Source organism: Lacerta agilis, chromosome 14 (assembly GCF_009819535.1).
Source record: "Lacerta agilis isolate rLacAgi1 chromosome 14, rLacAgi1.pri, whole genome shotgun sequence".
NCBI classification, from domain to species: Eukaryota; Metazoa; Chordata; class Lepidosauria; order Squamata; family Lacertidae; genus Lacerta; species Lacerta agilis.
In genome coordinates this window covers 3,182,238-3,205,321 of record NC_046325.1, presented here as the reverse complement: position 1 = coordinate 3,205,321, position 23,084 = coordinate 3,182,238, and the positions used below count along the sequence as shown (strand labels likewise).

The 23,084-nt window shown below is 51.0% G+C and overlaps 1 protein-coding gene across 3 annotated transcripts; it reads left to right on the top strand.

The window, feature by feature from the left end:
* The first annotated feature begins 892 nt into the window (after nucleotides 1-892).
* Nucleotides 893-21,720, top strand: CTDNEP1 (CTD nuclear envelope phosphatase 1). 3 transcript variants are annotated; one of them, XM_033169893.1, is made up of 8 exons: nucleotides 893-1,082; nucleotides 11,134-11,200; nucleotides 11,338-11,456; nucleotides 13,658-13,729; nucleotides 16,379-16,495; nucleotides 17,254-17,365; nucleotides 20,437-20,521; nucleotides 21,200-21,720. In XM_033169893.1, exons 1-8 carry the CDS (start codon nucleotides 981-983, stop codon nucleotides 21,258-21,260), a joined length of 735 nt encoding a protein of 244 aa, XP_033025784.1. In that variant the 5' UTR covers nucleotides 893-980; the 3' UTR covers nucleotides 21,261-21,720. The 3 variants fall into 3 exon arrangements, with proteins under 3 accessions (XP_033025784.1, XP_033025785.1, XP_033025786.1); XM_033169894.1 differs by lacking the exon at nucleotides 13,658-13,729; XM_033169895.1 differs by lacking the exon at nucleotides 20,437-20,521.
* The last annotated feature ends 1,364 nt before the right edge of the window (nucleotides 21,721-23,084 follow it).

Genomic DNA, 23,084 nt, shown 5'->3' with positions numbered 1-23,084 from the left:
GCCCCATCTCCAAACCTATATTTAAAAAAGAAAAGCAAAACTACATTTGCCAAGCACTCTGGCTGCAATCTCTTTGTGCTCATGCCCAATCACAGTTGTGCAAAAAATCCAGCTTTCTGGCTTCTTTTTTATGAGCAACTTTCCCAGCAGGGGAATATTTATTTTTTTATTTTTTTAAAATGCATGTTGAGCCCGGAAGCAACACTCTGCGTGTGGGTCTATAGCTATACATCTAGTAGCAAGCAAGCGTGTTGCTTCCTTAGCGCATGCGCCTTTCCCTCTCGGTTGTGTTTCCCCCTACTCCTCCAAGGTCGTTCTGCGCATGCTCAGACTTGAAGACTCTCTAATCAGCGCGCGCCTGCTCACTTCACCCTCCTGTTTTTTTCCCCTTCAGCTGGATGTGTGTATGTGTATTTCGTTTCACGCGTGCGCAACGCCGCCCTCCTAGACCCCCCAACCTTGGCCGCATGCGCGGCTCTGTCCTCGCGCATGCCTCTTCCCCCGCCCCCCACCGCCACACGCTCCAACTCCCGCTACTTAACCGTCTCCTCCAGCGCTCAACGCAGGCGCAGTGCGCTCGTCGGCGCCGTGGCTGCGTCTCCCTCCGTTTCTGATTGGACGCGGCCGCACGCCCCCGGAAGCAGTCTCTGGCGCTTGGTCGGTTGCCCCGGAAGCGGACTGAAGAAGAGGACTACGGTCGGCGGCGGGGGAGGGGGGGAGCGCTTCCCCCCAAAGCCGGTAGCGACCGACAGCGGGGAGCTAAGATGGCGGCGCCCGCGGGCACGGGCTGAGCCGGAGGGCGGCGGCCCCTCGCCCGCCTCGGTTTCCCCTTCCCCCCTCCCGCCCTCCCCGGCTCCTTCTCTCCCTCCTCTGCGCTCCCCCCCTCTCCCCTCCTTCCTTCCTTCCGCCCGGCCTCCGTTCCCCGCTGGAAGCTGGCGGAGCTGGGCCGGGCCGGGGGCGCGGCGGGCCCCGCCGGCGGGATGATGCGCTCGCAGTGCCTGCTGGGCCTCCGGGCCTTCCTCGCCTTCGCCGCCAAGCTCTGGGGCTTCCTGCTGTACCTGCTGCGGCGGCAGGCCCGCACCGTGAGTAGCGACCCCCGGGGTGGGTGGGTGTCGTTTCCGGGTTGGAAAGAGCCCCTGCCTTTCCGCGCTCCAAGGACAAGAGTGCCTCGGAGGACGTGCAGAGAGCCAGCTTTCCCTTTTAAAGTCAGACGCTGGCCCCCTCCCCCGCCGCCCCTTCAAAGCGGCAGGGAGCGTGGGGGGGTCGCCTCGAGCTGGGAATCCCCCTGGGCTTGCAACTCCGCCAGCCCAACGTAGGAGCTTAGGAAGCTGCCTTGTCAAAACCATTGGTCCTCCTCGCTCGCTGTTAGTGCTGACCAGCAGCAACCCTCCAGGGTGTCTCTACTCTACCTGGAGATGCTTTTGGGGATTGAATTTGGGACCTTTTGCGTGCAAAGCAGATGCTCTACCTGTGAGCTACATAGATACTACATACATGCTCCCTATTTCCTTGAAACTTTTTTCAAGGGGTGTGTGGTGTGCATAGAAGAAGATATTTGTGCATACCTTACCTTGTGCGTACCTGCCCAGTTGCATGGGCGAAGTTTTGGCCAGGGTGGAAGGTCAAAACAACTTAACATCTTGTTGAGTTTTACTGGGTACGGGTTTTACTGGCTTGTGTGAGTGAGGTCCAAGTGTAGAGCTGAGAATCCTGGCCCGGGGTTTGTACCCAAGGCCTTGGCTCAGACGTCTCCCCTTGCTGGAGGTACCCTAAGGTGATTGGTGTCTGGTTGATGCTGTGGCAAACAGTTCAGATGCTGTTAAAATTGAGCTAGCCAGGAAATGCAATGGTTTAAGACTTCACCGACAGTTCAAGTGCCTTTTCAAATTTTGCCCATGGTTTCTTAGCTGGTGGTTACAGTGTCTCACCATTGACCCTGCAGAGGATGCTTTACTAAAAGTTTTGCAAGTGCCATTTCAACTTTAAAGAAAACAAGAAGTATCCTAAAACACACACACACCCAGATAGTGGAGATAGTGAGTAGCAGCAAGTGAACGTGTCACTCAAGTTTAAAAGTGTAGTAACTTAACACTTCTGAAGTGGCTTCTTGAAAGGGTTTGGAATATAGCTCCCACCAGCTGCAGGAGAGTTACAGTCCAAAACAGTTGGAGCATACAGTGTTGGAAAAGGCTTCCTTAGGTCACAGCAGAAGTAGTTTATAGGAAAACAATGGGGTACCAAAACAAGGGGGGGGGGTAACTCTTCCCCATGAACCCATTTGGCCTTAGAGGAAGGATATTTTTGAGATTGGGAGCTAAGTTGAAACAATACAAAAGTCCTGTCTGTTGAGCCTGAAATTGCTTTACAAACTATACGTACTGTATGTAAAACTTGTTTTGACCGGTTAATGCACTTATAACGCTTAATGGTGCCGTGCAGTTTCCTGTTCCTTCAGCTCACAGCTTCATCAAACTTTGGGTGCTTTTCTCAGATATCCTTAGGAATCAATCTGCAGGGTTTGTCACTTAATTTTCCCTCTCAACATCTTTAGATGGTCATAGACTGCAAACCTCATCTTCCTTGCCGTTTTGCCAAGCTGGCTAGGGCTGGGGGGAGTTGTAATCCTCAGTGTCTGGAGGGCACCCATTTGCTATTTCTGCTTTACACCCCAGTTCAGTACACTCCTGACCCATATGTGAACTGGGACTGGAGGAAAAGGGAACTAGAAGCAGTAGGAACTACAAAACAGTTTTTTTTTACGATTTCCAGCTTGAGGTGTCACAATCTGCTTTTTTTCATCCTTGGATTTTCATTATTTCTGTTTGTTTCAGATGATTTTGGAGGGTGGGAACAAGATCGGGGTCCATTGGTTCTATTAACAAAGTTTAGAAGGGATTTGAGGAACAGGAAACCAGGGTGCTTCTGTTTTCATGGAGACAGGAAGTGTGAAGCTTGAGATCCTGGAGATTTCAGTCAAAAAAAGACTTTGGTATGAGCTTCTTGTGCATGCACACTTCTTCAGATACACGAAAGCTCATACTAAGAACAAACTTAGTTGGTCTCTAAGGTGCTACTGGAAGGAATTTTTTTATTTTGTTTTGACTATGGCAGACCAACACGGCTACCTACCTGTAACTGGAGATTTCAGTGTTTGGTTAGAAGCTTGACTGCTCCTTTAGCTACAGCCATTGTTGTTGCTGTGCGTGCGTTTGTGTGAGAGAGGGACAACCTGTACCTAATTATGAAACAGTTACAGGTGGGTAGCCGTGTTGGTCTGCCATAGTCGAAACAAAATAGAAAATTCTTTTCAGTAGCACAGTTGGTCTCTAAGGTGCTACTGAAAAGAATTTTCTATTTTGTTTCGACTAATTATGAAAGCGTATCTGAAGCTTTCCTTCTCCAAGTTTCCAGTGGACCTCTGTTTCCTTCCTTGTGCCCCTACCATGCTGAGGACTGCGGGTGCAGTTCAAGTATTGGGCTGGCTTTAGACGTGGGATTCTTGGGTGTAGTGCACGGTTCTCCTATAGATCATCTTTATTACCTTGTGTGTAAAATTGAAATAAATCTTGACTGGGTGAATGCTGGGACAGTTGCAACTGCAGCATGTTCGTGGGGAGGCAGCGCTCTTCTCTTCCTTCTTGCAGAAGAACCTTTTTACCACACTCACAGTTAAACAGGTTGCCATGTTTGCACTTGAGAGTTTCAAGCCCAAACTAGACTGGTTCGTGAGCCCGTTTCTTGGACATTTGACTAATAAGATACTTGAAGGTGTGAAATATGTGGAGGGTGTTTTTTTTGGTGTGTGTGTGTGTGTGTAGCAGCTCTGCTAGATGGTGCTAGCATATGGCATGGAGTTTATCACCAGGTGGTACACTGATAATTTTATATCCGTGTGGCTGGTTTCTAAAGATGTTGGTTTTGGATTACCGCTTTTGGGGGAAAACAGGTTGGGATGTCACGAGGCGGAGGAGCTACCTTGAAGCCCTTTGGTCTCCCTTCTGGTCCTGGGACAGCTGCTGGGGAGGATTCTAGGAGTGCTTAAAATACTTGCCGTTCAAGATAGCTGTGGGGCACCAGGGATGCCGTGCCCTCACTGTGGCATTTGTGTGTGTGTGTTCCAAAAGTTTGCTGTTGGCAGAAATATAAGGAAGCGAGTGCCGTGTGTGTGCCTGTGCCTGTGTGACTCCCCATTGCTGTCTTCCCTTCCAGACACAGCTACTGCTGGATCTCCTCCTTGGGGTTAGCGATGGCTGGGTGCTTTGGGAGAAGTCGTCCAAAGAAACAGTAACTTGTTTCCCTCTTGATTCCTGTTTAGACTGTGGGGAGTTGAGCACCTGAAGGGTCCGAAGCCCATTTAGGCAGCCCGCTCTCCGCTTTACCCCTGGCATGAGAATCTGTGGTGCTTTGCCAAGCTGCTCTGTCCAGGCCCTGGACACAGAATTGACCTGTGCCCCCATGGACAGCAGTGAGTCCAAAATGACTCCCAGGCTGCGCACCTGGTCTTTTTGGAGCACAATTACTTCATTCGGGACCAGTGAATCCCCCTGTCCCCCAGAAACAGTACTTCTGTCTTCTTGGGGTTCAACCTCAATTAGTTGACCACCATCCAAACACCCCAACCGACTCCAGACACCCAAATGCACCCGATCCATCTGGTTGCTCCTCTGAGAGTAGCTGCTTCCCCCCCCCCCCCCATGCTGATTGGTGCTGTTGACCAACCTTCCCTAACCTTGTCCTGACTGGGAGTGGTAGTTCAGGGTATCTGGAGTGCAGCAGATTGCCAAGAGTGGAGGGAGCGTGGTCCTGAGTGAGGTCGGGGGTGTTCTTCATAACAGAAAGGTTGTGATTGGGAGTGTCAATTCCCCTTCTAGGAGACAAGGAAAGGGGATGTTCGATTTTTGCAAGACAGCTCAGGAGTTTATTTTATTTATTTTACTTGTAAAATCTGTATACCACCCTTCATGCGAAGATCCCAGGGCGGTTCACAACATAAAATTGCAAAATGAGAGCAGAAAGTGCATAATAAAAACAGGAACAAAATCAAACCAATGACCCCCCCCCCACGGCCTGAACATATTTAAAAGACCATAGAATGTCAATCAACCAAAGCCCTGGTTATAGAGAAACGTTTTTGCTTGGTGCCTAAAGATATGTAATGAAGGTGCTAGGCGAGAGAGCATTCCACAAACGGGGAGCCACTGCAAAAAAAACGCCCGTTCTCGTGTGGCTGCCCTGTGGACCTCTCGTGGCGGAGGCACATGAAGAAGGGCCTCAGATGACGATCACAGGGTCTGGGTGAGTTGGTCCATATGGGGAGAGGTGGTCCTTGAGGTATTATGGTCCTGACCTGTTTAAGGCTTTATAGGTCCAAACCAGCACTTTGGAGTAGGCCCAGAAACTAATTGGCAGCCAGCGCAGTGTTACATGCTCAAACCTTCTTGTTGTGGTGAGCAATCAGGCCGTCGAATTCTACACCAGCTGATGTTTCTGCATCGACTTCTGAGGAGAGGGCAGGGAACAGTCATATCAGAAGAAATAATTAGAGTGGCTTGGTGACAGCCTCAACCATCATACAATAGACAAGGCAATGGAAACGCTTTTGCTGTTAATTTTAACACCCGCACTTCAGATGTTTCCTTTTCCTAGACTCCAGCGCTGAGCTTCTAGGAGCCCGAGCAAGGAGGGCCCTGGGCAGAAGCAGGCTCCTCCCTCCAGGTGCCACTGCAGAACTAGCACTTGAATGTTGAGGTCCAGGGTGAAATTTGTGGCAGGTGAAGCTGGGAGCTGAACGGCGTGTTGTGCCAGGTTCTTGAGGAATTGTCAGGCTCATCTGGTAACCCAAAGAAATGGCTAGCAAATGACGCCAGGCCAGGTGTCTGTCTGTCTGTCTGTCTTTCTGGGTCAGGCGGCCAAGGGCATCCCTTTGTCCCACCCAGAGCACAAACCCAAACAGTGTGTGACATGGGGAGTGCAAAAGCCGTCTCTTTGTTCACTCGGCTTCTTTTCCCCTTGTTCCTCGGCCTCCCTCTAGTACAGGGGTCAGCAAACTTTTTCAGCAGGGGGCCAGTCCACTGTCCCTCAGATCTTGTGGGGGGCCGGACTATATTTTGAAAAGAAAAAAAATGAACGAATTCCTATGCCCCGCAAATAACCCAGAGATGCATTTTAAATAAAAGCACACATTCTACTCATGTAAAAACACGCTGATTCCCGGACCGTCCGCAGGCCAGATTTAGAAGGCGATTGGGCCGCATCCAGCCCCTGGGCCTTAGTTTGGGGACCCCTGCTCTAGTAAGAGAAATCTTACATGCATGCGGGCTTTCTTTCTTTCTTTCTTTTTAAAAAATAAGAACCCACTTGTCAACACCAAACCCCAGAAACTTCCTTTCACAACAAGTTCCAAAGCTCTGTCAAAGTGACACTGAGGTTCTGCACTTTGAGGCCCCAGCGACTTGGAGAGGAAGTGAAGCCTCTGGTTTAGTTTCTCAGGCCGTCTTTACGAGAGCAACCAGGGGCAGTGGGTTTACTCTGGAGCAGAAGGTTGGAGTGGTTAAGAGCGGTAGACTCGTAATCTGGGGAACCGGGTTCGTGTCTCCGCTCCTCCACATGCAGCTGCTGGGTGACCTTGGGCTAGTCACACTTCTCTGAAGTCTCTCAGCCCCACTCACCTCACAGAGTATTTGTTGTGGGGCAGGAAGGGGAAAGGAGAATGTGAGCCGCTTGGAGACTCCTTCGGGTAGTGAAAAGCGGGATATCAAATCCAAACTCTTCTTCTTCTTCTTCTTCTTCTTCTTCTTCTTCTTCTTCTTCTTCTTCTTCTCCTCCTCCTTAAGTCCACATGTGCGAGTGTCTCAAAAAGCCCTCCCTCCGCCATCTGCTTGATAAGAGGGGGAAGGCAGAAGTGACCCCCCCCCCCGGAGGTGAGAAATTGGCCTCTTCCTGGATCATGCTCACACCTATATGGGCTTCAAGGCTTGGACTCTTGACTTCATCTGCTTACACCTCTCTGCCAACTTTTCTGTCTGTGTGAGAAGAGGATTTGTTTTATTTACGAGGTGTACATACATCTTCCCCCGCCCCCACTTTATCCTCCCAACAAACCTGCGAGGTAGGTTAGCCTGAGAGCAGTGTTAGGAATTAGCCAGGCGCCAGGCAAATTTTGCTACTGGCACAGGTCCAATTGCAACTATGCAGGTTGGCAATTGCAGTTTAAAAGCCTGTGCCTTAGTCCATAGTTAATACCATTTCCATTTCACCGTGTGTTTCTCCTTCTTGCATAGTGGGGCATGTGAATTGTTGTAAGAGCAAGCAATGTAGTTGATATCATAGAATCATAGCATTGGAAGGGGCCCTGGGGGTCATTTAGTGACTGCAACCTAGATTTAAGGTGGCATTTGGCACCCGGCTTATATATCTTGAGATTTTAACACTGGCTGAGAGTGAGTGGCTGGCCCAAGGCCACACCCAGCGAATTTCATGGCTACCTGGGGATTTGAACCCTGGTCTCCCAGCCAGGTACTAAGTCTAGCACTCTAACCACTATGCCACACTGGGTGTCAGGTCAAAGCATAGGAAGGACTAGCTAGACCAGTGTTTCTCAAACTGGGTTCCCCAGATGTTAGACTACAACTCCCATCATCCTTAGAAGAAGAAGAAGAAGAAGAAGAAGAAGAGGAGGAGTTTGGATTTGATATCCCGTTTTATCACTACCTGAAGGAGTCTCAAAGCGGCTAACATTCTCCTTTTCCCTTCCTCCCCCAAAACAAACACTCTGTGAGGTGAGTCAAGGCTGAGAGACTTCAGAGAGAAGTGTGACTAGCCCAAGGTCACCCAGCAGCTGCATGTGGAGGAGCGGGGAAGCGAACCCAGTTCACCAGATTACAAGTCTATCGCTCTTAACCACTACACCACACTGGCTCTCCAGCTAGCAAGACCAGTGGTCAGGGCTTATGGGGGTTGTAGTCCAGCGACAGCCGGTGACCCAAGTTTGAGAAACACTGTAGTATCTGCTGCCATGGCCCCAGATGGCCTCTCACCAAGCGTGTGTAGGAGAGACAAGGACAAAGCAGGGCTGCCCCCACGATAAGATGCTCCTTGATCCCCACCCCCTCTCTCTCCACCCCGAGGTTGCTCTGTTTCCTTGCTGGGCCTCCAATCCCCACTCTCTCTCCTTCCAGCCCCCAGTTCCAGTGCCTTCTTCTGGGACAGGGGCCTCCTGGCCTCTGGCCGGCTTCCCAGTCGCAAGAGGCCGCCCTGGCTAATTTTGGGAGGGGACCACGTGGGGTGGGCGGGTATTGGCCGCAGGCATGGGACTTGCAGGTGCCTGCCAAGGGCAGTTGAGGGGGCAGCTGTCGTGTGGGTGGGTAAGGAGGCAGGCCAGGCCGGGGGGGGGGGTGTGTGCGTGGAAGAGAGTGAGAGAAAGACCCCTGGGCCTGCGGCCATCCATGTGCCCTTGCAGAGGAGCCTTTTGAGGAAAGGCAGCAGGTGGAAGGCAAAAATAGACCTGGACAAGCACGAGATAAGGAGCCGCCGTTTGAGAGAGTCACCCCATTGGCCTCTCTGGCCCAGTGCGGTCAGCTCTGGCCGGCAGCTGAGACCTTACCTGCCCTCTGTGGCTGTCGGAGACCCTCCAAACCGGGGAGGGCTGGGCATCTTCAAGGGCCTTTCCTGGCATGGGCTCTGAGGCCTCCCCATCCCATTCGCTAGAGGCCTTTTCTCAAGAGATGCTCCAGGAGGCATTGTGTGAATATCCGAAGGCATTCCACACTCTCGGTGTGGAAATTCTGCAGCTGGGGGCAGGGGGACCTTTCGTAAGAGGCAGTGCGTTGCAGGGGTTAGAGTGCTGAACTGTGGCCTGGGAGATGGGTTCAAATCCCCATATAAGAGCACTCTCCCCACTCTGTGGTCTCCAGCAACTGGCATTGAGAATCATTACTGCCTCTAACTAACTATGAAGCTGGGGTTGAGATTCCTGCATTGCAGGGGGTTGGACTGGATGACCCTCGGGTGTCCCTTCCTGCTCTACAGTTCTATGATTCCCCGAAGGTAGACGGTTAACTGTATAATGGTAGAAACGACTCCTGGAGTGTAATCCTTTCCCCATTTACACCACTTTGATGATAGCTTCTGGCTGCGAAGTGGTTTCTTGATCGGTCAGACAGCAACCTGGCTACCTAGTGTGTGCCTTCCTGGCCTCTGAGGCAGGTCTGGCAGTAAACAAAAAATACAGGAAAGCTGCCGGAGTGCCAGGCACCACCACCAGATTAACTTCGCCACACCTGGAATGCAGGCAGAGCGTTGAATCCTTCCTTAACGGCAACCTTGGAGGCTGGGACAGAGACTGGGAGTTGGACTTGCCCAAATGAATTTGCTCAGGGCAAAAGTGACTCTCCTAATGCAGGCCTTTTGGTACAGAGCTCAGTCCCTTCACTGCTCTTCGTTCAAGGAGGGGGCCCTTGGCTCGGCGGCAGGGCATCTGCTTGGCATGCAGAAGGTTTTATCCCCGGGGGCCGCCTTCTGCTAAAAGGATCTCTGCCGGAAGGTGACGGGAACGGTCTGCCTCTGCCAGTCAGAGCAGGTGGTACTCGGCTCCGTGGACAAATAGGCCAAACTGGTACAAGGCAGCTTCTTTTGTTCTTGCCCTTTGAGAAAACAAATCCAAAGAACGGAAGGTCTTTTGGCAAGAGATTTGAGAGGGAATTTGAAGGGCGGGGGGGGGGGGGATACCTGAGAACTTGGGGCATGTGTGTGAATTGATTGCGAGATGCTCTATAATGTTTCTGCTGGTCCAGAATACTCTGGTGGCTGTAACTTTGGTTTGTCATTTGTTGCATTTATACACTCCCTTCCAAGGTGACGTATATGGCTCCCCCCCCCCCCAATTTAACCCCTGCAGCAACAACCCTGAGAGGTAGGCTAGCCTGAGGGAGGCCATGGCTGGCCCCTTTGGTCACGTCCAGTGAGTTCCTCAAATGTGTGGCGAACACACAGCCTGGGTGCAGGGAAGATGCTTCTTGCCCCGTAGGGTCTTGCCCTGCAGGGCTCATCCATCTTCTCCTTTCCGAGCTGTGTGGAGTGGCACCCTTTTCCTGCTGAGCAGAATTCAGCAGAAACGAGCAAGTGGCCAGGCCACAGTTCATAGCGGTTTCCTTGGAAGTAGGAAGAGGGTCGGCTTTCAAAACAGCTAAACGCCAGCTGGGGTTTTCCTCTTAAAAAATTCCTAAACCTGCGCAGATGGAAAACATCAGTCACAAGGGTATCCTGGAGGCTGTGTTGGTATCAGTAGTGACAACTGCCTCTTTCAGCAGCGGCTTGGTTAGGGAGGCGATGCAGGCAGGATCAGACCTCTCTTGATATCCAGCTCTTCTGGTCTGAGTGTCCTGCCTTCTGCAATGTTAGAAATTCGTATATATAAGCTAATCGCCAAAGGGGACCTCAAACCTCAGATATGGTCGCCACAACAGAATGTCTAGGCGCTATTTTGTCCATGCAGTGCAAATTATTATTAATTTCATTCCTGTACCGCTTTACTACACATATCTTAAAGAAAACACCTCAAAGCGGTTTACATCCAGTCAACCAATCCTGAATAAAAGAAATTCAAACTTCAAGGAAAATATTCCAGATCCTTCTCTGTGTGACATTTTGCTCCCCCCGTATTTATTTACCCACTTAATTTATAGAGCTGCCCCATAGCAGAAGGATTCTAGGGAGTCAGGGGGGTTGCAGTGGTGAGTGTGTGGGACGAGGACCTGGGAGTTCTGGGTTCGAATCCTCACACAGCCCTGAGTGACCTTGCAGTCAGTGGCAGCCTCTTCACCTACCTCACAGGGTTGTTGTAGGGGTTAACTGATGAGCGGGGCGAACCATGTATTCCTTGGAGGAGAAGGTGGGAGATAAATGCAAGAAATGAGCTCCCTTGCTGACCTGCTTAAGAAAGTTTGAGGGGCCAGCCAGATGGAAATGTCCGTCGCCAACCTGGCGTCCAGAGATCTCCACAGGGCTGCAGTTGGACCAGTGCTGGTCGCAAAATGCGCCTAACACCTGCCTAATTTTTAACACTAGCCCTTCAGATGTTCTCTCTGGGCCACCCTTTATAAACTCCCCCCCCCTTTACCTGTGTCTGTCCGGCAGGTGATCCAGTATCAGACGGTGCGCTACGACATTCTTCCCCTTTCCAAAGTCTCACGGGAGCGCCTCAGTAAGTACATTGCCCCGTGGGGGAGGGCTCCCTGGTTCCCTCCCCCCGGCCCAGGCTTTCCCCAGAGCAATGGAAGGAGGGAGGTGTGTAGGGCACTGAGCTGTTTGTCTTGACACTCTTCTCCCCGCCTCCACCAGACCAGGTGAAGAGGAAGATCCTTGTGCTCGACCTGGACGAGACGCTGATCCACTCCCATCACGACGGAGTCCTGCGGCCCACGGTGAGGCCTGGCACTCCGCCCGACTTCATCCTTAAGGTGAGCCGTTCTTGGGTATGGTTGCCAGGCGTCCCCGTTTCCCCGGATTTACAAATCTGTTCCCGGACAAAATCCGTCCCCGGATTTCATTTAATGTCCCCGGATTTACATTTTAAGCGTTGCAGGTTCATTAGTAGGGAATGAATGTTGCGTGATTGGTTCAACGGCACAAGACACATCATATGGGGACTTCTGGCGAGGCAAAATGGCGGGCGCCACGGCAACGAGCACCCCCTGAAGCCAGCCAGAGCCAACTGCGCTACCAGGCTGGCTCCAGGCCGCTGAGACTGCCGCTGCCACTGCCATCAACTGGGGGAACCGCTGACACACACACAGACCCCTGCGACCCAAATCGAGCTGGGAGCAAGAGCGCCCAGCCACCCGGCTGACTGCCCAGCGGTGTTCCGTGGCCAGGAAAACTCTGGAACTGATGCAGGGAGAAGGAGGATAGGATAAGGAAGAGAGAGAAAGAGGAAGGGGAGAAAATAGGGGAGCCCCGACCTTGCTGCGCCGCTTCCGTTGAGGAGGAGAGGTGGGAGGACAAGGACATGTGGCCAAGCCCAGACCCGACTCGAGACTACTCCATGGCGGCTAGAACTCCAAGAGAGCAGGCCAGGGCCCAGAGGAAGGCCACGCGACAGAGGAGACCACAGAAGAGAAGATATTACTTCTTATTTTTTTAAAAAAATAACTTTAAAAAATAACTTTTTCCCTCTCTTTAAAAAAAAGGGGGGTGTCCCTGGATTCTTTGGAAAAAAAACCCTGGTAACCTTATTCTTGGGTGCAGGAGGAGCTTGGCTCAAGGGGCGCAGATAGCAGGGGCTGGTTGGTCGCAGAGGAACGATGGGAGGATCCAGCTCCGGAACCACCCAGGGAAGAAGTCTCAGAGCCCGGGGGTTGGTGGTGGGATGACGATGAGTGGTGAAGAGCGAGGGAACTGGGAGGAGGAGGTGTTGGAAGCCGAAGGGGTAACAGGGCTTAGTGAGCTGGGAGAGAAAAAAGCTGGAGCCGGGAGGGTGGGAGCCCAAGAGACAGGCGGAGAGTCACAGCTCCTCTCCACCCTTGTCTTCCAGAACCAGAAGAGGCATGAAGAGGGTGGAGGAGAGGTTGGCGATGCACATACCGTATTTCTCGGTGTATGAGATGGCCCCATGTATAAGACGCCCCCATGTTTTTGGGGACTAAATTTAAAGAAATTGAGGGGAGATGGCCCAAAGTTGTTGAGCTATTCTTAGGGGGAATTGCCCACGCGCCATCACCCCAGCAGAGCCGTTGCTGGGGGTTGGCAAAGTGGGCAGCTGCTCCCCCCACGCCACTGTGGACGGGAAGCTCCCTAGAGCGTGGGCTGCCAACCAGCTGCCTGGCGGGCAAAGCTCCCCCCCCCTATCCGTGTATAGGATGACCCCAGTTTTTCGACATGATTTTTGAGTCAAAAAACCTCGTCTAATACACGGAAAAATACGGTATATAGTCTTTGATTGCTTGGGAAAAGAGGAGAGGAGGGGACTTTCAGTCTCTACAACTGGTTTTCATGGAGGAAGACTTCTGGGAATGAGCTGTTTTGCTCATTAGGTCCGAGCCTGACACTCAGTCAAGTCTGTGGAGATCCTGCTTTTTAGCTAACAAAGAGTTAACTCCATCTTTGAACTCTGTGGTTACCGACCTGGACACTCCCGTGACAGCAGGTGTGTAGGCTCAAGGGAGGAGGAGGCCCTCTTGGCCTCCGGAAGGTGCAGCAGGGAGGGTTTGCAACCTTTAGCCAGTTTGCGGTGCTGCAGCCATCGCAGAGGATCTCTGCACCAGCCACTCTGCATTCTTCACGTGTCCAGGGCTGTTTCCTGGCTTTAGAAAGCAGCTGCCTTGGCTGAGGTGAAGCCCTGAAGTTCCCACAGCAACCCACACTAGCCACTGGGGATTGAGTTTGGCCTCGTTTTTTGCAGCTATGGAGCCAGTGAGCAGAGCAGGAAATGTATGGGCAAGATATGAGTTTCCCCCGGGAATACTGTCAGGCCCAGATTGGAAGGGGGGGGGCAGGCGGCAGCACTGCTGCGTCTTCACCAACCTGCCGATTTCCTGGTGGTGTTGGACTACAGCTCCCATCAGCCCCAGCCACCGGCTGTTGTAGTCCACGGCATCAGGAAGGCTCTGGGGGTTTATTTATTTTGCCAGGCTTTGACTAAAAGGCCTTCCTCTGTTTCCAGGTTGTCATAGACAAACATCCAGTCCGCTTTTTTGTACACAAGAGGCCTCACGTGGACTTTTTCCTAGAAGTGGTAAGAAGCTTGTGTGCGAGACAGATCTTATATTTATATTTATTTTATTTTACTGATTTTAACATTGCCATTATTGTTATTATTTATTAAATTTCTAAACCACCCTTCGTCCGAAGATCCCAGGGTGGCCTACAATATAAACGCACAAAAATGCACACAATGAAAACAGGTCCTGAGCCGTTTATATAGGTCAAAAGCAGCACTTTGAATTGGGCCAAGGAACTAACTGGCAGCCAGCGCAGTCGGGCCAGGATTGGCGTTGTAGGCTCAAACCATCCTAGGTCCAGTGAGCAACCTGGTCACTGAATTCTGCACCAGCTGATGTTTCCAAACCATCTTCAGAAGCAACCCTATGTATAACAAACACATTGCAGCAATCTAACCTAAAGGTTACCAGAGCATAGACAACAGAAGTTAGACTAACCCAGTCCAGATAGGGGTGCAGCTGGGCCAGCAGCCTTAGTGGATGGAAGGCACTCTGTGCCACCAGAGGATCAAATGACAGCAAAGGATCTAGAAGGACCCCCAAGCTGCATACTTGCTCCTTCAGAGAGATTGCAACCCCCCTCAAGAGCAGGCCACCTCCCATCCATCCAGTCTAGGAAACAGCTTACTACCCTGTTTCTCCTAAAATAAGACATAGCCATAAAATAAGCCATAGCAGGATTTCTATGCATTTGCGAAATATAAGCCGTTCCCCAAAAATAAGCCATACCCCGAAAATAAGCCATAGTGACGTGGTACCTCCCATTAAAACAGCCTGGAGAGGCGTGGCTATGCAGTGTACCGATGCGACACGGTTAAAATAAGACATCCCCTGAAAATAAGCCATACTGTGTTTTGTTGAGCGAAAAAAAATATAAGACGGTGTCTTATTTTAAGAGAAACACGGTAATAGTACCTCTGTCTGGATGGAGCTTCAGTTTATTGGCTCTCCTCCAGTCCATTACTGAGGCAAGACATCAGTCCAGCACATCCACTCCCACACCTGCAGATGCAAAGGATAAGCAGAGCTGTGTGTCTGCAGAACATTGCTGCTCCAACGTTCCTTCAAGGAGACCAAGATGTGCCATTTCCCTGCCCCTCTATATTTTTATTCGTCCCAACAACCCTACAAAAAAGTAGGTTAGACTGAGTGATAGCAACTGGCCTGCAAGTTCACCCCGGCGTGCTTCACGTGGCCAAGTGCGGATTTGAACCCACAGCTGTGACCGCTACACTGCCACTGATTCACTGGGCATGCTCCTCCAGTCCAGAGCAGGCTTTCCAAGCCTCTCTGCTTCACTCCCTCGAGCTGGACTGTCTTGGGAGGCCCATCCTCCTCCCCTCACTGAGCTCCGTGGAGAAACTGCCAAGCAGGGGTGAGCCACCGTCCTCCACCATGCCTGTCCGTCAGCGCCTGTTGGCAGGGGCTGATGGGAGTTGTAGTCCAAAACATGGGGAGGGTTCCAGCTCGGGAAAAGTTTACTTGGAGGGTGGTGTAGTGACATGGGGTGGGTGGGGAAGTAGCGGCCAGGGCAACTGGGAAGACATTGTGTTGTGTGTTGCCCACGCGCATCACCCGGAAATGTCTTGAACTTGGGTGGCCTTTCGAGTGATGCACACGCCCAGGGTTGCATCTTCCCAGAGCCAGCTCTGCTAAATCCAATCTGGCCTGCTCCACCCTTGCCTTGTCTGGTTCAAGGGTGGAGAGCTGATCCCTGACCCAGCTGGATCAGCCAGCCTTGCCTCTCATTGCCGGCACCTGCTTAGCCTAATCTGCGCTAATCCTGCTCAAAGCAATTTGTCCCAGCTTTTTAAGGGTAGTAGTCCCTTCCCTCTTCACTTTCTCTCTGAAAACTTCCCCCTTCTTCCCGGAAAATTTGAAGTAGGCCCTTGGAGCTCGTGTTTACTTTGTTTACTAAGGCTTGTCACCATCTCCGTCAAATCCAGGGGAAGGGTGCAAAGCATGGGATACATAAAAGCAAATGCACCAACCCAGGCGCTGCAACTATCACCTGAGGTCCTGCTTCACGGGTGTTGAGGAGGGTGGCGACACAAGAACAGGGCCTTTTTTAGTGGTGTCTCCACACTTGTGTAATGCTCTCCCCAGGGAGGCTTGCCTGGCGCCATCATTACTTAGCTTTAGACTTAATAGTGCAAGGGCTGGTCAGAACCTGAAAAGCTGCCAGAGGGGAAGAAGGAGTCTTCAGGAGGCTGGGAAAGAGGAAAAGGTGTTCACTGAAAGCCCCCCAAAGCATCACAAGGCTCTTGTTGCAGGCTGATAGGAGCTATGAGCAGGAAGCAACTTCTTCTGTTAAGGACTGAGAACGATAATGGGTGCCTGCTGCACTCTGCCTGGCTGTCATTTTTTGGAGGGGCTGGGGTAATAACTGTGCCGCAGTCAGTTCATAAAGAGTTTTTTCAGACCGACAAGTTTTAAGTGATGCTTAAATGTGATCTGTATTGGGAGGGCATGGAAGATTTGGGGAGATTTGATGGCGTTTCCTGAAAGTCTAACTTGGATTATGTGCAGGTGGAAGTTGCCCAAATCTTAGGCTTTCATCTGCCTGCGAGAGTGAAAGGGGCTTTTTATGTGTGAAGGAGAAAGGGAGCTCCCCTCTGACTTCCCCTCTATTTCCTTTTCTTCTCCCCCTCCCACCGACTCAGGTGAGCCAGTGGTATGAGCTGGTGGTCTTCACGGCCAGCATGGAAATATATGGCTCTGCTGTGGCCGACAAGCTAGACAATAATAGGAGCATCCTAAAGAGAAGATACTACAGACAGGTGAGTCCTTTGCCCTTTATGGCTAGCTGTATGTCGGGGCTGTGAAACAGCCTCTCGAGTGGGGAAGAAGGGTCGACCCTGGTGATGTAGCAGTGGCTCAGAGGGAAGGCTCCCTGCCTCGGCCTGCTTGCTGCCAAGTGAGGGGCACACCTGGATGTTCTGAGATAAGGGTGCCAGGTGCACTGGGGTTACTGTAGCAACGCCAGCAAGATCGTGCGCTTGACTGGCTGAGTTGCTCACCCTCCCATTGGTTCAGGAATGCAGGGACAGGCATAATAGTCTCTGGGGCATTGCTTTCATTATGGGAAGCCCTGTCCTGATGCTCTCCTGCTTTGCTGTCAAGGTCCGACTCTGAATCTGTGAGAGTCAGGGGAGGAGGCTGTGGGTTTTACACAGCAGCGTCAGCTAGCATGGCGGTAGTGTTAGTGGATCTCTCCGTACATACGCATCTTTACTTCAAAGACCAGAAGAACTGTGTAAAGTCGATAGTGGTGTTTAGCTTTGCCTTGTGTCTGGAAATAATGAACACTTCAAACAGTGTGGGAGAAGAGATTTCCCCTTAACCGTGGGACTCCGGAAGAAGCCGTTCTGCTGGGAGCAGGAAATCTCCGAAGACACGGCTGGGGCTCTGAACTTACCGGCGGACTCACCCACCCGCCACCACTGAGCTGCAGCCCTGTCCAGTTTAAGAGAGGATTGCTGTTTCTGTCCTGTGTGAAAACATACCTCTCCCCCCCCCCCACTTTCTCTCCTTCCAGCACTGCACTTTGGAGCTGGGCAGTTACATCAAAGACCTTTCCGTCGTCCATAACGACCTGTCCAGCATAGTCATCCTGGACAATTCGCCAGGAGCCTACAGGAGCCATCCAGGTAGGGGGCTTGACCCGCCGTCCCCTTTGCCCCACGTGAAAATTGGCGGCGGGTGAGGGGTGGCGTCCTGTGCCTTGACCAGTAGTTTGCTTGCTGGGTGAGGGGCCACTCTCTGGATCCCAGGGTATCATGTGGTGGGCCTCCTTCATCTTCCTCCTTGCTCACTCCCGTCCCCGAGGACTTGAGGAACAAGCCACTCATTCCCACAGGGGGGCATGCCATTTTAGGGGGTGAATTCTTGCAGATATATTCAGCGAGGCATCTTAAAAACACGTTTTTGGGTGTGAGGAGTTCGAACCTGCTATTCTTTTTTTATGAACTTGGTAAGTCTATGTTCCATTAAAAAGCACATAAACTGCTTTCGGTAAACCAAAGATTTTTAATTTTACCTTCTGAAAATGTCTGGTGATGCTGTAAACATTTTAGTTTCTCTGCATGAGACATATCCTCCTAAGCGTACTTTTAATCATAAAGCAACACCAGGAAGTAATGACACCAGCTAAGACGAAATGCAAACAAGAAGTTGCATCCTTGGACATCAGCTGCTGACTTCTTGGCCTCACGTTTCTCATGAGTTACGCCCTACCTGCTGCCTCCGTGGCTTGTTTCACGCACCTCGCTATAGACCGAGCATGACAAGGCCATTGTGAAATTTGCATGGGCTTGCTAGCCAACTTACTTCCACTGTAGCAAGTTTACATGTCAAAGGAGGTTCCTATAGCCTGTCGGACCAGTCTGTCAGCTCCAACAGGGATGAAGCGCTGGGGTTGCTGGAAAGTGTCTTCCTCGGATGTACACAAAGATCTCCTCCCGGTGTGTCATCATCCCCACACCTCAAGTCACTGATCTTTTGGACACCAGCTGTCCTCTCCTCACGGTCATCTGAGCACAAGAGTGCCTGGATTATCGTTTTGCTAAATGCATGCCATGCTGAGCACTGGGTGGTTGGCCAAACACCATCCACTACAACCTCCTTTTGCAGCCTAACTCGCCGCGGCTGAAACAAAATGTGGCGTGGGCCTTCCACCCAAAAGTGTTCTACTTTGATGTTGAATCAGCAGGTGTAGTACATGCAGACAATGCATGTATCGGTCTTAAGTTGCTGAGGGTTCTGCCTTTTAAGGCCATGTTTTGAAACCCATATGCGACAAAGCCCGTTTGCTGTTGTTAACCACCTTGAATGGCTCACTGGACCAATTTCCCTGTCCTTCTGGCCTGTGTGATCTGATACCCGTGCGCTTGATCAGTAGACAGATCCTTTACGACATTGCCACTCAGTGAAGTAAGAGGCTCTGCAACGGAGAGTTTGGTGCACGGAGGATCAGTTTCAAGTTCTGTAGCAGTGTGTAGCATCTTGCCAATGTTACCTGTCTTACTTGCTGGTTAGACAAGGTCTTCCATCAAGTGCTGCGATCAAGTGTCGCAGGGGTAACTTGCCGGCGTGGAGGGCACAAACCAACCAGATCAGCTTACAACCACGCTTGACCTCTACCCAGTGCATGGTACCACCCTCCGAGCCAGTGTTCACAATTGTAGAATTGCCTCCAGTGGGCCCTAGAGTCTCAATGCCCTCCTTCATGAAATCCACAAGATTATCAGCAATAACTTCAGCTGGTTTTTCTCTCTTTGAGTGAAGTGGTAGAGATGTCTTCCACCCGGCTCACCTCTCACAGAATACCGTATTTATCCGTGTATAACACTCCCCCATGTATAAGACGACCCCTATTTTGGGGGACTCCAAATTAAGAAAATGGGATTACCATGAGTTTCTGAGCTTTTTTTTTGGGGGGGGGATTGCCGAAAATCACTTACCCACCTGACCAACGCTCACAATTGCCAAAGCCACCAACCGTCTGCCCGCTCGCCGCCAATCGCCCACACAATTGCTGCAGCCAGTCAACAGCAGGCCTTGCCATAGCCACCAAATCACCACTGACCATCTCCTGCTCGCGGCTGCAACCAGTCGCCCATCACCCCTCAGCGCTATCCGTGTATAAGACGACCCCCAATTTTAACATTGTCTTATACACGGGAAACTACGGTAATTTTGTTCTGTTACGATGCTGAATTGTCCGCTTTCAGCATAACTTTAGTTTTATTTTGGCAGCTGTCGAAAGAAGATGAAGTCAGTTTCACCCTTCTGACAAGAGATAATCAAATTCCTGATCCAGGGATTTCATCACTTTTTCTTGGGCTCTTGACTTTATTGCGATCCTCTGCAAGACTCTCGTCTTCTTCAGTGATCAAACCAGCAGCAGTGATGGCAGCTGTCGCACACAGATCAACACCATATCCAATACTCTGCATAGCAACACATGATGTGTTTCCAATGTGTTGCACTCTTGTCTTGGTTTTCCCAATGTCCATTCATAACTTCCGTCATGTCCATTTTGGGCATTGGCTATTTGTTCTTTATTTTCACCAGCTGAGAAAATTATTTCGTTTGATGGTATTGAAGCATCCTGTTTAGTTCTCTGCTTATATTCAGCAAGCGTTCTTCTCTTGTCTTCCTGCCGCTTCCACTTTTTTGAGTTGTCTGTTACGCTCAAGCAGATCTGGCAAGCCAATCTGATGTGGTCAAATAGAACCAGTGTTCTCTCTCTGGCCTTTAATGATAGTGAGTCCCTTCACAAGGATCTGCATCGCCTTAGGGCACGTACAGTTAATGGGAGCTTCCTTTTTTCAGGCAACATTTGCCAGGCAGCCCAATTCATTAAAGAAAATTACACCTGCAATTGCAGATGCAACTATACATACATTTTTTCACAATTGTTAAAAATAAGGTATCCTAAGGGGTCATCTCTTGTGATGCAGGAATATGTTGTGTTTTCTGTTCTGTCCCCTGCAGCGCTTGTGCATTGGGAATAAGGCAAGGCTAAAACTCTCCACTTTGGGATTTGTGTGTGTGTGCGCGCACAAAAGATTCTTCAGCCGTACAAACCCCTTCTGTATCTCTTTCCTCCCCCTGGCAATCTTAAGTGGTTCGACCCAAAGCACAGGTTTGGTCAGAGGGGGCAGGGTGTGGTTCAAGCTCAGTGACGGTTGTGTTTGTCTCTCTGTGCGTCCGGCAGATAACGCAATACCTATCAAGTCCTGGTTCAGCGATCCCAGCGACACGGCACTTCTCAACTTGCTCCCCATGCTCGATGCCTTGAGGTAAAGCTCTGGGGTGGAGCTGGGAGGAGAAAAGGGAACGGGGATTCTGTGGGTTGTTCTAGAAGAGCCGTGTGTGTGTGTGTGTGTGTGTGTGTGTGTTTCATAAGAACAAAGACTAGCCTGCTGGATCTGTTCAATGACCGGTCTAGCCCAGCATCCTGTTCTCACAGTGGCCAACCAGATGCCCTGAGGGGAAACCAGCGAGCAGGATCTGAGCACAAGAGCCCTCTCCCTTTCTTCGCTTTCCAGTAACTGGCATTCAGAAGCATTTCTGCCTCTTGACTGTGAAGGGAGAGCATAGTCATCCTGGCTAGCAGCCATTGGTAGCCTCCCTCCTCCTCCATGAATTTGTCCTATCCTCTTTTAAAGCCATCTAAGCTAGTGGCCATTGCAGACTCCTACGGCAGGGAGTTCCATAGTTGATCATTTGGGTTGCATTTTTCTGGACCTTTTCCAATTTACAATGGAGTCTTCGAGCAGCGGTGACCCAAATTGCACACACTGTGTTCCAAATGTGGTCTCCTCCCCTCTTGTGCAGGCTGTTCCGAGTCTGGTTGTCGCTTTGTGCGTATGCAATATTTATTGCCCTAGAGCTGGTTGATGTGCGAGGCCGAATCCCGTGGAAGACGCAGGCCTTGCGTGGCCCTTACTCTGTCTCTCCCCTGCTTCCTCCTCCAGGTTCACAGCTGACGTGCGGTCGGTGCTGAGCCGGAACCTGCACCAGCATCGCCTTTGGTGACGGTGGCTCCTCCTTTCTTCAGGGCTTGGCCCGCGACCTCTGCCTTATCCCGCCATCGTGAGCCCCCCGCCTTGGTCGCTTGGACTCTGGCGAACGTGTCCGGACTCAGCCAACCAGGAGGGGAGGAGCTGGGAGTGAGCCAGCCAGCGCCCCTCACGTGAGCCGGTGGGCAGCCCCGCCCGCCTCTCCCTGCGCCCGCCGGGGGACTGGCCGTGACTCTGCAGGGCAGCAAGTGGGGCTGGCGCCATTGGCACGATGGCACCAACTGCTTGGGGGGGGCAGATGTACAAGAAAGGGGGTGAAACAAGCCAGCCGCACGGAGGAGTGCGACGGACACTTTGAGACGAGGCTGCGTTTTCTCATTTTAAAGACCGAGCTCCCTGTACAAAGATCTATTTTCCTTTGTTTTCATTTCTTCTCCCTCCCTACACTCTTGATAAAGAGAGAAGCCCTTTCATCTGAGGACATCTATTTTTTAGATGATTGACAGGCCTGGCTTAATTTCTCCACCACCACCCCCATCCCAAAGTCTTGTCCCCTTTTTTGTGGAAGTAGGAGCGTCTCTCCTTTCCTCCCCCTTTTTTTCCTCCATTGGATATGTGTTGAGGAGGCCACTCCTCCCAATCTACCCCGTGTTTTATTTTCTTTTTGACTTTTTGGGGGACGGGGATGGGGAGGGATCGAATGATGAGATATTATAGCCTTGAACTGAGGTGGAAGAAAAAAAACCAAACCGACAACCCTAAATGATTTTCAGGAGTTCTTATTGCCGATGGGGGGACGGAGCAGATCACATTGGTTGAGTGGCTGGCTGGTTTTGCAGTATAACTGGTTTTGAGATCTTAATTCATCGCCCTTCCAAAATCAGACCTGTACAGGGGGAGTTTTGTCTGCGTAGGGGTAGAGCAGGGTTCACTGTTATTTATAGTTGGAGCTGGTAAGATAGATCAGTGAGGGAAACAGTTATGAGGAAGGTGGGCTTGTGGGGGGCAGAGAATAGGTTCCTCTTTACAGGTGAAAGTACTGCCCTTTAGCCTCTTGTCCTTAGTCTCACAGGCCAGGGTGGTACATTCCAGGACTCTGCAATGTTTGAGGAAGGGAGAGAGGTACTTTCCTAAATGTCTAATTACACTAGCAGAGCAAAGGTTAGCACCTTTCCTTCCTAGAAAATGAAGTTGTAGGCAGAAAAGGCTTAAGAGTGACATACAGTGGTACCTTGGGCTACATACGCTCCAGGGTACATATGCTTCAGGTAACATACTCTGCTAACCCAGAATAATGCTTCAGGTTAAGAACTTTGCTTCAGGATAAGAACAAATCGTGCTCTGGCGGCGCAGCGGCAGCGGGAGGCCCCATTAGCTAAAGTGGTGCTTCAGGTTAAGAACAGTTTCAGGTTAAGAACGGACCCCCGGAACAAATTAAGTACGTAACCAGAAGTACCACTGAACTTGCTTTTAAACTAGGTTTGATTTTTTAATCCAAGGCCCAGCCCAGACATGGAAACTCTGAATAGCACTGTCAAAATGCTTGTCCCCCCTGTGCAGCTAGAAAATGAGGCTTCGAGCTAAATCATCTATGCTGGGATGTTTGCCCAGAGTGCCTGTATCTCTTCCTTCAATTCCTCAGCTTTCAGCAACTTTTTATCCCTGGGGCTTGGAGTAGATGCAATGAAATGGGACAGATAGTTACCAAGCACCTTTGTGAAGAGTTGAGAGGGAAGGGAGAAGCAAGTCCAGGAGTGAATGGCTACACTGCTGGAGGCTAATCCTCAAAGAAAGACAGCCAGTTTCCTACCCTAAACACACAGAAGTGTAGCCTGCTGCA

What these genes read in the sequence shown, in the direction of transcription:
- CTDNEP1 (XM_033169893.1), top strand. Translation starts at nt 981, where the DNA reads ATGATGCGCTCGCAGTGCCTGCTGGGCCTCCGGGCCTTCCTCGCCTTC. An exon ending in TGGACTTTTTCCTAGAAGTG is followed by an intron (nt 13,730 to 16,378) that starts GTAAGAAGCTTG and finishes CCACCGACTCAG; the next exon opens with GTGAGCCAGTGGTATGAGCT. An exon ending in AGCCTACAGGAGCCATCCAG is followed by an intron (nt 17,366 to 20,436) that starts GTAGGGGGCTTG and finishes TGCGTCCGGCAG; the next exon opens with ATAACGCAATACCTATCAAG.